The sequence below is a fragment of the Podarcis erhardii genome (assembly GCF_964252035.2).
Source record: "Podarcis erhardii genome assembly, chromosome: 13".
Taxonomy (NCBI): Eukaryota; Metazoa; Chordata; class Lepidosauria; order Squamata; family Lacertidae; genus Podarcis; species Podarcis erhardii.
The window spans coordinates 27,073,805-27,087,304 of NC_138502.1; the positions used below are offsets into that span (position 1 = coordinate 27,073,805).

The window sequence follows — 13,500 nt, forward strand, 5'->3', positions numbered from 1 at the left end:
TACAGAGTTTTGAGAAATTGAAACCTAAAGTCCGAGACTGGTTACATTATTACCAGATTAATGAGACCTTTAAGCAGGACAGGAAACTAGGATTCCAGAAGGAGAGGTCAAAGTTAGAAACAGAATTGCTAGAACCCAATACTAAGAATTTGTCTAGAATGTATAATTTGCTGCTAAAATGGAACACACAGGATGAAACGGTTAAATCAGCCATGATTAAGTGGGCACAAGATATTGGTCATGATATTATGTTTGCTGACTGGGAGCAGTTATGGACCACAGGTATTAAATTCACGGCATGTAGTGCCTTAAAAGAGAATATAATGAAAATGATCTATAGGTGGTACATGACCCCAGTCAAGCTTGCAAAGATATATCACTTGCCCAATAACAATTGTTGGAAGTGTAATGAATGTGAAGGAACTTTTTATCATCTTTGGTGGACCTGCCCGAAGATTAAGGCCTACTGGGAAATGATCTATAATGAAATTAAGAAAATCCTTAAGTGGACATTTGTAAAGAAACCGGAGGCTTTTCTCTTGGGCATGGTAGGCCAAATGGTTCCAAAGAAAGATAGAACATTTTTTATGTACGCAACAACAGCAGCAAGAATTCTTTTGGCAAAGTATTGGAAGACTAAAGAACTACCTACTCTGGAAGAATGGCAGACCAAGGTGACTGAATTTATGGGACTGGCAGAGATGACCGGCAGAATCCGTGACCAGAAGAGAGAGACAGTGGAAGAAGACTGGAAAAAATTCAAAATTTATCTTAAAAATTGTTGTAAAATTTCGGAATGTTAAGATGTCAAGGGATTGGATATAAAGAATTACAGCTGTAAAAATTGAAATTTAAATTTTTTTAGAGAGAATTAAATATAAAAAGGGATGAAGGATTGCTAAAAAATTTTAAAACAAGAATGCAGTGAAGGGGAGGTTTGGGGAAGTCGTGTTATGTTTGTGTGTTTTTTTGTTTATGTTGTAAAATTAATAAAAAATATTTTTTTAAAAAATGTAAGATGTATAAGATGCCCCCTATTTCGGGGGACTCCAAATTAAGAAAATGGGGGGAGATGTATCTGTGTATAAGACACCCCCAAATTTTTGACATTATTTTTTTTGGGGGGAAACCTAGTCTTATACACGGAAAAATCCGGTATTTGCTTGTCTAAACTATTCTCTTTCTGCTAGTCATGAAGGAGAAAAAGTTACCATATTTTTCCGTATATAACACGCCCCCATGTATAGCACGGCCCCTATTTTGGGGGGGCTCCAAATCCCCCAAAAATCCCCCATATGCACTATCCGTGTATAAGACGACTCCCAATTTTAAACTTGAAAAAATATGGCGGAAATACAGTCTTATACATGGAAAAATACAGTAAATGGAGCACTGAATTCCAACTCAGCTTGGCTCTCCCATGAGTTTCTGAGATTCCCAGCAGACCTGAGGGATAGGAACTTAAATTTTAAAAACCCAAAAGAGAGAGCTGAGATTCCTAGTGTGCTGATTTTTTCCCCCCATTGCTAATTCAATATCTTTTGGGAAGGGTGCCTTCAGACTACTCACAGTCACAATAATGCGTATTGATTCACTGGTTTATATATGTGGAACTTTTACCTTACATTTGGAAGCTATTCTAGTTTTACCCAAGCCTTTCAAAAGGAGTTCATAACAAGGAGTTTAGGATTGCAGACATGCTCCCAGGTGTGTGTGTGTGTGTGTGTGTGTGTGTGTGTGTTTGGTTACCCCCCTTTTCTTGATTCCAACCTTATTTGCACTTCTCCTCCTCCTTCGCAGTCTGCACAGGGACCGACATGAAGCTGCAGCATCCCTCTAGCCCAGAAAACCACCACGCCACCCTCCGCCACCTCTATGAGAACTGTCAAGTTGTGCAAGGCAACCTGGAGATCACTTATCTGCCGGCAGATGTGGACACGTCCTTTCTCAAGGTGGGTGTGATGGGAGAAGTTAAATGCATGTTCTCAAGACAGCTTCTCTTTATGGGATGAAAATGAGAAGAGGAGGAAACGGGGAAGGTGGGCACACACTCCACAGGGTGGATAAAAATCAATGGGTTTAAAAAAATAACCCCCAAAATCAGATTTTTTTAATTGGATTTTTAAAATAAAATGCTTTTGGAGGAAAAATCTTTCTAACGATAGTTTTCTATTTAGGTTACATTATAGTCCAAAGGCTATTCATCAGGAAATAAGGATTTGTTTTAAGTTTTTCATGTGTGCTAAAACTCTTAAGTTTTTTTAATTGTTTAATCACATCAGTTAACAAACATGGATACATATGCTATAATGTTATTGCTTTAGTTAAACAAATTGTTTAAATTGTTACTAAGGAAATGGTTATTTTTTTTCCTTCCAGTAAAGTACAGCAGAAAAGTTGTCCAAATATAAACAGTTAACTTATTAAACCTCACAACAATTTCATAATTATCTGTCTATGTATTTCTAATAGTATAACCAAATCAGTAATTTTTGATATAACTGTAAGAAACTACTCTGAAAATTTATTATTCCAAAAATGAAACCTTCATCTGGTTGTAAATATTAAGATTACACCAGCAAGAAGGAGTCTTTCTGTAAAAAAATAATAATTTAAATCAAGTCTTACTGACTAGTGATTTAAATCAAATCTTCCTGACTAGTGTTTTAAACCATGATTTAAATCGTGATTTAAATCAATTTGATCCACACTGCCCCTTCATATTCTCAAGTAGCGTTTAGAGAAGGAAAGTTGGTGGAGATTGAAGAGTACGTTCCACCAGGAGCGGAGGCGTCAGGTTGTGCCATAGAAATCTGCATGTCTATCACAGTGAAAGTGTCACATACGGGAAGGTGCTTCCAAAAGCAAGCAAGGCTGGGTTTCCACCTGTGGCTGCCACCCTTTTCCTTGAAAGAAGCCACACTAGCTTCAGGTGCTGTGATTGCACCTGCAGATAAGCAGAGTTGACAGGAATAGCTTGGACTGGACAGCAACCACAGTGGTTGTCTCATAGGGGTGAGCTTGAATAAGGGCTTTAGAACCCTGCCATTTCAGGTTTTCGCTTGTTTTCAAACGAACGATAATACCCTAAGTGGAAACTAAAAAGACCATTTCAGAAATGTGAGGAAATGCTGGAGAATGCGGCTTGGCCTTCTTGCTTGTACCTTCTTGAGCTGTTTGTTCTGCAAGTATGCTTTCTGCTTCTTCTGTGCTGGGGATTCAGTGGGCGATGAAAAGAGCAGAGCAGGTGCCATGGGGGTTTTGTTTGGATATATTTAAATTTCTGTCGCCAAAATGAAAAAGCAGCGAGTATTAAGAGCATTTGTTGTGCAGGTAATATATAGATAAATCTCTTGTACCCTCGGTGTCTTTGGCACTCTGGTTGTAACTTTTAAAGCCCTACATGGCTCAGGACCCCAGGTCATAATAATAATAATAAAAGTGTTTCGTTGGCCTGCCTTCTCCCACAGCAATCTGCCCATCTACTGAGATTGTAATCTGAAGCCTTTTGTCTGGGTGTCCTTGCAGCTTCTAGTATGGCAGATAGCAAATGACGACAAAGCCAAGGTCACCCAGTGAGCTTCAGGGCTGAGTGGGGATTTGAACCCTGGTCTGCCAGGTCCTCATCTGACACTCTAACGTAGCGTTTGTCAAACTTGGCTCCCCAGCTGTTGTTGGTCTACAGCTCCCATCATCCCTGGCTCCAGGTCCTGCTAGCTAGGGATGATGGGAGTTGTAGTCCAGCCAGAACTGGGAACTCAGGTTTGAGTCACCACACCGACTCTCTGTAAGGATGGGCGGTTCCGCCTCTCTTCGGGGGTCGCCCTGGGTGGCCTTTGGACAACTTACCGTGCCGCGCAAGGAGGATTCCTTGCTCCTCTTTTCTCGGCTTCTCACCTTTTCTGTCTGTCTGCCTGTCTGTCTCCAGGACATCAGAGAGGTCCAGGGATATGTGCTGATTGCCAAGAACCACGTGCGCCACTTGCAGCTGGAAAGCCTCCTGATCATCCGTGGGACCCAGCTGTATGAGGAAAAGTATGCCCTGGCTGTCCTCAACAACACTGACCCCAGCGGGGATGTGGGGCTGCAGGAGCTGGGAATGTTGGATCTGACAGGTACGGAAGGAGGGGCATGAAAAGGCAACAGGGGCCTGAAAGAACCCAATCTGTCTACCTACCCGAGCTGCAAATTCAGGCGTGTCCCCATTTGAATCTCCTCCTCTCCCCTCTTTCCTGCTCAGTAATACGAGATTCAGGGCTATTGTAAGCATTACAATGAAAAAATGCAAGTGAACGTCCTCCAAACACTCCCAGGGTGCCATAGAAATGTTCCACGTTTTGCTTATTTCAGCATTTGCCAAAGCCCCCCTGGACTTGGAAGTAGGCCACAGTCTAAGCCTTAGAAATAATAAAACAAAGAAAACAAAGCAAATTAAAAGAAGTCTTTATACATTGCTCTTTACTGTCCCTTTCTCTCCCCCTGATTTCTTTTCAGAGATCTTGAAGGGTGGTGTGATTGTAGACGAAAACCCCCAGCTGTGCTTCCAGGAGACCATCCACTGGGGGGCCATTTTCCACAAACACAATCAGCAGAACTACACAGAGATCAGCCGCCGCCGGCGCCGGATCTGTAAGCAAACCTGGGCTTGGCTCCTGGGCTGTGTTGGGGTTATAGAATTCTGCACCGAAATAAAATCCCAGATTTTTAGAATTTAAGTTGCCAGGAACACATTATTACGCTTCGTATCTCTGCTTGTTTCTTATCCTGTTACATTCTAGGTGAATTTTTTTTAAAACCATGTGTACTTTCTGCTGAAGACAAATCTTAAAAATTCTGTCCACAAGATAAGCTGAGGTCTGCAAGCTGTATAGGTTATGCAAATATGCTTCTCATACCCAGCTTTTTTGATACTTGCAAGCCATGGAAAGGGTATGAAATATATTTGTAGGGTTAGATTTCAGTCAACAGAACTGAACCCTTGAGAGTCAAATTCTTACCTTCCAGCTTCTAAGGTTTTAGCAGGCAGTGTCCATGCTCTTTATAAAGTCATTTTTTCTTTCAATGGGGCTGGAAACTTTAAACATAACAAAGGCTGAGATCCTCAGTTCTTTCTCTTCCCTGGATTACTGTTTGCTCCTTTTGCTTCTGCTTCTACAGTTTGTGGGGTTGGCTGAGCTAGAAAGGACCGTTTAAAAAACCAAAAAGGAAACTGATTTTTTGCATCCGCTACTGCATTTTGCTCTCCCACAAAACCATGGCAAACATATATTCCTTGCTGCTCATTCTTCCTTCGTTGGCACATGCCAGAGGCCTTTGAAGTCTGCTTCTACTCCTTTGATTGTCATGTCTCCGCCTATTCTAACCTCCAAATCAGACCACTGCAACACATCATATATGGGGCTGCCTTTGAAGGTGATTCGGAGTTTGCTGGTGCAGAATTCAGCAGCCAGATTGTCAACTGAGGCAGTTGGACATATAACGCCAGTTCTGGCATGACAACACTGACCACCCATTAGTTTGCAAGCTCAGTTTTGTCCTATAAGGCAATTATGCGGCTCGGGGCCCCAGGGCCTCAAGGACTGTCTCACCCCACATGAACCAACCCGGATCCTGCAATCATCACTTCAGGCCCCTCTTTGTGTTCTGCTTCCATGGGAGACTCTGAGGATGGCAATGTGAGAGTGGGCCTTTTCAGTGGTGGCCCCCTGCTTGTGAAATGCTTTCACCTGGTGTTACCTTGATCTATTTTTAGGCAAAGGTTTATCTCTTTACCTGTTTTCTTGGCTTGTAATCTGAATGGTGGCATTGTGGCCCGTTTTACTTGGGTAGGATCAGAAAGTCCTACCTTTTATATGTGTTTTAGATTCCTATTGGAGGTTCTTAATTGGTTTGGACCTAAGGTGCTTTGATTTGCTCTGTGAGAAAAGCAACTGTAACAAATATAATACAGGAATATTTGGTGAGGACCACCCTGCTTTTAAGAAAGTGTCTGTTTTCCCCACTCCTCAGGCCCCGACTGCCAAAGAATATGCCTCAATGGCCACTGCTGGGGAGAAGGAAAAGGGAGCTGTCAAACATGTGAGTATCAGGCTTCTTGGGATCTGGGCTATACCAAAACTTGCAGGTTTTACACAGTATCTCTTAACAGCTTTGGAGTGCATAATTTGTGTGTAGAACGGCGGGTGGGTCACCATTTTGTCTCCCCCAGCCTGAGCTCCGCATTCCCTTCCATGCAATCATTCAGGGGCTACATGTCAGTGGTGTGCAAGGCCGACGCTAAAAGTGGGAGGAGCAACAAGTGTGAATTGTACTGTAGGCTCATTTCTGCACACTTGTGCACACCCCTCTTTCCACCCTTCCAGATGATCAAGAGGCACGTCAGAGTTCAGATATGCATTTCAGGCAGACGGGAACAGTTAAGCAAAGCAGGGCTGTGGCCTGGGGAGAGTCCCAAGGGCAGGACAGAGGGGCCTGGTGGGTCGCATATGGCCCCTGTCTATGGGTTTCTCCATCCTTGACATAGATCAGGGTGGGCCATGGGGCCCTCGAGGCCTTTTTGGCGGCCCTTGGCAACATTTGATGCCTCCCAGCCCTCGCGCCACCATTCCAAAGCTGGGAAAGGGAGACGCTGGGCTTTTGGAAGGAGGTGTGAGGGTTCTGACAGAGTCCTGGATTCCCTCATGGCTTCTTCCAAAGCCTAGTTAGCACTTTTCCAGTTTGGGGAAGGAGGTGGGAAGAGTACATCTGAGCATGTCTCTAAGGCAAAGCCTTTAGAGGTCCTCTGTTATTTGCTCAGAGATTTGACTTCCGCTTAGCTCTCCCCTGTCCCACAAAACTCCCTGGCATCCCCGCTTCTCCTGTTCTCTCAAAGGCACCTCTTTCTCCCTCTTAAGTTTCCTAGCCTGTTGCAACAACCTGGGTTGTCCCCTAGTGTAGCTGTGGCGTGCCTTATTTTCCTCTCACCCTGCTGTCACCTGGCATTTATGTGGCAGCCCAAGCAGCTGCTGCTGGCACCTCCCTTTTTGCAAGCTGTCAGTTCAGAGGGTACGAGATCCCTCTTGTGTTTGATGAAGGAGCTTCTGTGCCTCTGACTTTTCTGTTTTTCTCTTTGCCCCCCCCCCCCGCCAGTGACAAGCACAGTCTGCGCCAGCAGCTGTGCAAGGTGTAAGGGGAGACACCCAACGGATTGTTGCCACGAGCAGTGTGCAGCCGGCTGCACGGGACCCAAACACTCCGACTGCCTGGTGAGTGTGTGCGCGCCCTGGGGTTCTCGTTTCTCATTTATCAAACGCGCTGTCAAGTATTCTGATTGCCAGAAAAAAACACAAACATTTACCTCTCTCACACACCCAACCTGTATTGGAGCCGGAGCCAGAGCAAAACAGGGGTGGAACCCAAAAGGCAAGGAGCAGATTCCTGTTGAATCTGGTAATCGTGAGCAGAGCTTGTTGGGATCTGGAGTTGACTGGCTTTAGAAGACATCAGAAGTCAGCCCTGCATAAGGAAGTTTTTAATGTTTAATTTTGTATTATGTTCTTGTTCCTGCTGGAAGCTGCTTAGAGTGACTGGGGCAACCCAGTCAGATGGGTGGGGTACATCATCATCATTATTATTATTATTATTATTATTATTATTATTATTATTATCATCTTACCTGACAAAGGTGGGGTGTTAGCCAGCTGATGAAGGAAGTAAATGGTTAAATGATTGTTTTTGAATGGGCAGCTCACCTGCAGGAGAGGAGTCTGAATCAACTACTTATCGTGTGTGTGTGTGTGTGTGTGTGTGTAAGTAAGTAAGTAAGTAAGTAAGAAAGAGATTGATTCTGGAGTTTAAATCAACAAAGAGAGGTAGAGAGAGGCAGAGACAGTTTTCTGCTAGCTGAGGAAATAATTTCTGGCTGGTATTGGGGATACAGGCTTTGGGTGAGGCTGCTCACTGTGTATCACTGCCTGTAGCAAGAGTGCCCGTTTTACAGTCGTACCTTGGTCCTCAAATTTAATCCATTCCAGGAGTCCATTCGACTTCCGAAACGGTTCAAAAACCAAGGCACGGCTTCCGATTGGCTGCAGGAGATTCCTGCAGCCAATCAGAAGCCGTGGAAGCCGTGCCAGACGTTTGGCTTCCAAAAAACAATTGCAAACCAGAACACTCACTTCTGGGCTTGCAATGTTCAGGAGCCAATTTGTTCAACAACTAAGGCGTTTGACTACCAAGTTATGACTGTACTTCCATTTATACTGTGTATATTGCGCATTGTAAATAAAACAAATATTACAAAGACACCATAAAGCTGCAGCGCTCCCCTCCCCCCTAAAAAGAAATGAAACCCTGTAGTGCTGCCCCAGAATTTGTCCCCATTTGGATGTGGGTGCAAGGCTGGTTCTACAGGCTTGGACCATGAAAAGAACGGCTTTGGAAGTTCATTGCCACAAAAATTTTCATTAGCCTTTGTGGGGCCACGGAAACTTGGTTGCTTTTGATCCAAGCGACTCACTTTCTAGGGTGGCACCTGAGTGTTCAGCAGGGTCCTTCCTATGTGAAAGTTCTCAAAGTGAACAGATAGAAAAATAGGACTTGCCACTTTCCGTTTCTCCAGGCCTGCCTGCACTTCAACCACAGTGGGATTTGCGAATTGCATTGCCCACTTCTCTTCAACTACAATCCAGACACCTACGAGCACCTGCCCAATCCAAATGGACGGTACACCTTTGGAGCAACTTGTGTTGCTGAATGCCCTTGTAAGGCTCTTATTATTATCCCTTTTGTTTTGTGCATGTATATGTTATTGGGGTTGCGGTATGTGTGCAGGATTTTTGGAACTGAAAATGCCCTGGGGTGGTTACTATCTTCTGTTTAGTCCTTAGCTATGGAGATGAGCCTGTCTTTTGCCTCCATCCCTTCTCCCTGGGAGCCAAAGGCACATGACTGAGGACTCCAGCACACAGAATATTCCTTTCATGTATGCCAGTTGCTAGTTTTTTTAATTTTCCCACACACACAACATGAAAAAGGCAACATACAAGCACCTCTTAAAACGGTTGAAAACAGCACAGAAAATAGCAGTAGACACACAGACACATACATAAAATGGTGGTGCTTTCAGTCATTTGAACAGCTGTCTGCATTCAGCAGTGGTATAATCCTGATATTGGTTTACCACCTCAATGAGAACTTGGCCTTTGTTTTTCCCCTTTCTCTATAAAGAAAAATGCCCCCAAAATGTGTGTTTTTAAAAAAATTCTGTTTCTATGCCTCTTTTTATTCAAATAAATCCCAAAGCGGCTTACAAACAAAAGATAAAAATAACATAATGGAACATCGCAAATGCAGCATAAATTGTATAGAATACTTAAAACAATCGCAAATTGCAAATAAAACAGTTACCATCTATGTAACACTATTAACAAAACAACTAAAAAATAAGCTGAACATCACAGTTACACAAAAAAAATTATATTATAGGATTCACAAACCATGATAGCATTCATATCTATAAAACAATATCAAAATGTTAACAAAATAGCAACAAAACAAAAAAAGCCCTGATGAATTTGTACACATGCTCTCCCTTCCGCCATGACTCATAAACTTCATTCTATTCAGTGCATCAAAAGACACTTGCACAAAAATGCTCTTGGCAGCAACTCCCTTCTGAAGCATCCTTGCAATGGAGCTGTTAATTTTCTCCCAATTCCATGAAGCAAAATGGCTTCCCGAAATTCTTTTAAAGAACTTGGGTGGAGGGAGATGGACCAGAATGAGAATGTGATATAACAGGGGTCAGCAAAATTTTTCAGCAGGGGGCTGGTCCACTGTCCCTCAGACCTTGTCGGGGGCTGGACTATATTTTGAAGAAGAAAAAAGAATGAATTCCTATGTCCCACAAATAACCCAGAAATGCATTTTAAATAAAAGCACACATTCTACTCATGTAAAAACACACTGATTCCTGGACTGTCTGTGGGCCGGATTTAGAAGGCAATTTGGTTGGATCCGGCCCCCAGGCCTTAGTTTGCCTACCCATGTGATAAGGTGTAACCTGATGGCCATGGAATACTGGTGAGGATTTAATGTGTTATGTATTGACCCACAACCTAACATAATGGTCAGGCTGTTGCGGTACATGAGAAACACATTGGCAGCGGGGGCTCTTTTGCTGTTGTTGCAGGCTGCTTTGAGCATGCTTTCCCATGGGAAAACGGCGTATAAGTGAATGGAGGATGGTGTACGTATTGCTATAATCTGCCTTGTTGCAGCACCATCCTTATGCAGTGTTTTTTTTTTATAATTAAAAAAGAAAGAAATGCTGATTCCAGGCTGTCATTTACTTCCTGTTGTTTTGAATTACAGATAACTACTTGGCTGCAGAGGTTGGGTCCTGTACTTTGGTGTGCCCTCAGACCAGTCAGGAGGTGAGCGTGGGCACTGTGCAGAAGTGTGAGAAGTGCAACAAGCCGTGTCCCAAAGGTAAGAGCTGGGAGTTGGCCAGTGGAGGGAGAAACACTGTTTCCAGGAAGACTCTGACTTTTCCCATGATGCATCAGTCTTGGCATCACATTGTGTACGCCCACCATACAAGTCCTTCTGGGAACCTGGGGTACCAGCAACACTTGTAGGGTATGCCCTCCTTCGTCGCATGGAGATAATTGGCACGAGGGGGAGGGATATATATGGGGATGCAGGTACGGGATGCTATACTACTTTGTTTCCTGTCTCTCGTTCCTGTTGCCCGTAGAAATGGCCAATGTTGTAGAGAAGGCTTATGGCAGCTTTCCCCACTTCGGTGTCCTCCAGATATCTTGGACTGCCACTCTCATCATCCCTAGCCAGTCCAAAACCAGGAAGGCGAAAGGCTTGTTTATGCAAACAGTTGTAAACGTTGAAACCGATTTGTGCTCTCTTCAAAGTTTCGGTTTTAACTTATTCTACCTCCTGAGAATTCTGACCCTATCCTTGACCGCCTTGGCTTTGCTCTCCAACTTTGCAGCAGTTTCAGGAATCGCATTTGTAGATATTCAGCAGGCGAGTCACCCTGATTTTTGGGCTCATGGCTCTTCCTCGGCCACTAGGGGTTGCAACTGGTGCATTCAACACCCAAGAAGGACTTGGGTTAGCCCAGGCATAGGCAAACTCTGGCCCTCCAGATGTTTGGGACTACAGTTCCCATCATCCCTGACCATTGGTCCTGTTAGCTAGGGATGATGGGAATTGTAGTCCCAAACATCTGGAGGGCCGGAGTTTGCCTATGCCTGAGTTAGCCTTTCTTTCGGCCCTTTAACCCAAAAGTTCTGTGTTGTTCCCATTGTCTGCTCTGCATCATGGTTGTGATGATGTTTGTAGACTCATATGCACATTCTCCCCCCCACCCCCCCGTCTCTCAGTCTGCTACGGTTTGGGGATGGATTTCCTGAAAGGGGTTCGTGCCGTCAATGCCTCCAACATCCACCACTTTGCCGGCTGCACCAAGATCTTCGGCAGCTTGGCCTTTCTGCCGGAGACTTTTGCAGGGTGAGTAACAGTGAGCTTTAGGTGTAAAGGATGTAGCATCAGTTTGCTCAAGACATCCTTGTAATTGTGCCATGTGAGGTTTTAGCTTTGGAAGGGCTGTGGGAGTGTTTATAAAAAAGGGAAAGAAGTGGAGGAAGTTGGAACGATTTAGGCTCTGGGGTATATAAGAAAAATGGTGGCCATGGAAATCAAACCATGAGGTGTGAAAGCCTTCTGGTATTGGGAACAAGTAGTCTCGGAAGCACCAGGGCTGGAGATGGAAAGAAGATAAAGTCCCTACTGGAGAAAAATGGCAAATTTAACTGTTGGAGTATGCTGAAATGGCAGAACTGACTGGAAAGCTTGAGAACCAAGAAGACCAAAACCTTAACAGAGAATGGAAAAAAATTATAATTTATCTTGGAGACTGCTGTAAACAGATGAAAGCATTAGCAGGATTGCAATAACACTTGTAAGGTAGCAAGTACTAGGGAGACAATGGAGTTGTATTAAATATAGAATATTGGAAAAGATGCTGTAGAAAAGGTTTGATAGTAGGACCCATGGAGGAGACAGTGGGAAGTCCAGAGCTTTGGAGGAATCTGTAAATGTGGATCTGTATGGTAGTATTGTTATAATTTTATATTTCTAAAATCAAATAAATGTATTTTTTTTAAAAAAGGAAGCACCAGGGCTGGCTTTTGTCCACAGCAGAGTTTCCTTGTGAGAAATGCTGAGGTGATTCCACTCAGAATAGCATGTGGTGCGTAAAATATTTTGGCCACATTTTCATCAACTGTGTAGAACCAAAATTAAAGTAGCCATCACTCAAGTTACAAAGAGTGCAGTAATAATAGCAAGAGGAAGCGAAGTGTGTCTGTTTATTTCATTTCTCACCAATGCAGTTTCCTTCCTTTCTGTCCAGGGATCCTGCCTCTGATACTCCGCCCCTTGATCCCAAGCAGCTTAAAGTCTTTGAGAACCTGAAGGATCTAACAGGTACGTAAGAATTTTATTTCTAGGTAGCCTTGGCCCCCTCCACCCTGCCTCCAAGTCCCAGGCAAAGGGCTTGTTTGTTGTTACAGAATAGCATAATTAAGGGAGCCAGTGTGGTTCAGTGGTTAGAGTGTCGGACTAGGACCTGGGAGACCAGGGTTCAAATCCCTACTCAGCCACGAATCTCACTGGGTGACATTGCGCCCAGTCACAGTCTCTCAGTCTGACCTACCTCGCAAGGTTGTTGCAAGGATAAAATGGGGAGGAAGAAAACCATGAATGCCACCTTGAGCTCCTTGGAGGAAAAGTTGGATATACAAGTGATAAATAAATCAGGTGCCCTCATCCTCCGCTGAATGGTCCTAACTTTGTGTTTTGCATAGGCTTCCTCTATATTGAATCCTGGCCGGAGTCTCTCATGGACTTAAACCCTTTCCAGAACCTTCAAGTGATCCGGGGACGAGCCCTTTACAAGTAAGCACCCTCCCAGGATTGGGGCAGAAATAGCTTAGATTGCAACGGCTAAAAGACTGAACTATAAATCAAGGATTCCAGAATCTGAGCTTGCCTCTGCTACTAACTCACTAGATGGCTGTAAGCGAGCTGTCTCTATTTACTTGCATAAATGCTGTCAAACCCCAATGGATTTTGTGGCTCTCCGGATCTAACAGGATATATCCTGTCCCTCTTTTTACCAGTTATTGAGTCCAGTGAATGTTGGTAATTGTGTGTGTCTGTCGTCTTGACGTTGTCAAAGGCTTCCTGCTGGTTGTCAGCTTGCCACTATATTCCAAATATTCACTGTTAACATGCACAAGGCAGTGTGGAACTTCTGTCACTTGGTCAAGCAAGCTCAGAGGAAACCTGGGTTTCCCATTGTCTCTCCTAAGGGGATCTCTGAACCGGCATTTCCTGCTGAAGGGAAACCCCTCCAGAGATGGAGGCTGATCCTGCAGAAGTGGAGGGCCTTGTCTCTCACCTTTTGATGAAAAGTTGGAGGGTATCCAAATAAAC

At 44.0% G+C, this 13,500-nt stretch overlaps 1 protein-coding gene across 1 annotated transcript in view; it reads left to right on the forward strand.

Moving 5' to 3' along the window:
• ERBB2 (erb-b2 receptor tyrosine kinase 2) overlaps nt 1–13,500 on the forward strand; it is a 57,804-nt gene that overhangs the window by 19,364 nt on the left and 24,940 nt on the right. The window contains exons 2-11 of the mRNA XM_081836969.1: nt 1,801–1,952; nt 3,929–4,115; nt 4,495–4,629; nt 6,010–6,078; nt 7,129–7,244; nt 8,600–8,741; nt 10,354–10,470; nt 11,385–11,511; nt 12,416–12,489; nt 12,870–12,960. Of these exons, the coding sequence (XP_081693095.1) occupies nt 1,801–1,952; nt 3,929–4,115; nt 4,495–4,629; nt 6,010–6,078; nt 7,129–7,244; nt 8,600–8,741; nt 10,354–10,470; nt 11,385–11,511; nt 12,416–12,489; nt 12,870–12,960 (1,210 nt within the window). The remainder of the gene's footprint in view (nt 1–1,800; nt 1,953–3,928; nt 4,116–4,494; nt 4,630–6,009; nt 6,079–7,128; nt 7,245–8,599; nt 8,742–10,353; nt 10,471–11,384; nt 11,512–12,415; nt 12,490–12,869; nt 12,961–13,500) is intronic.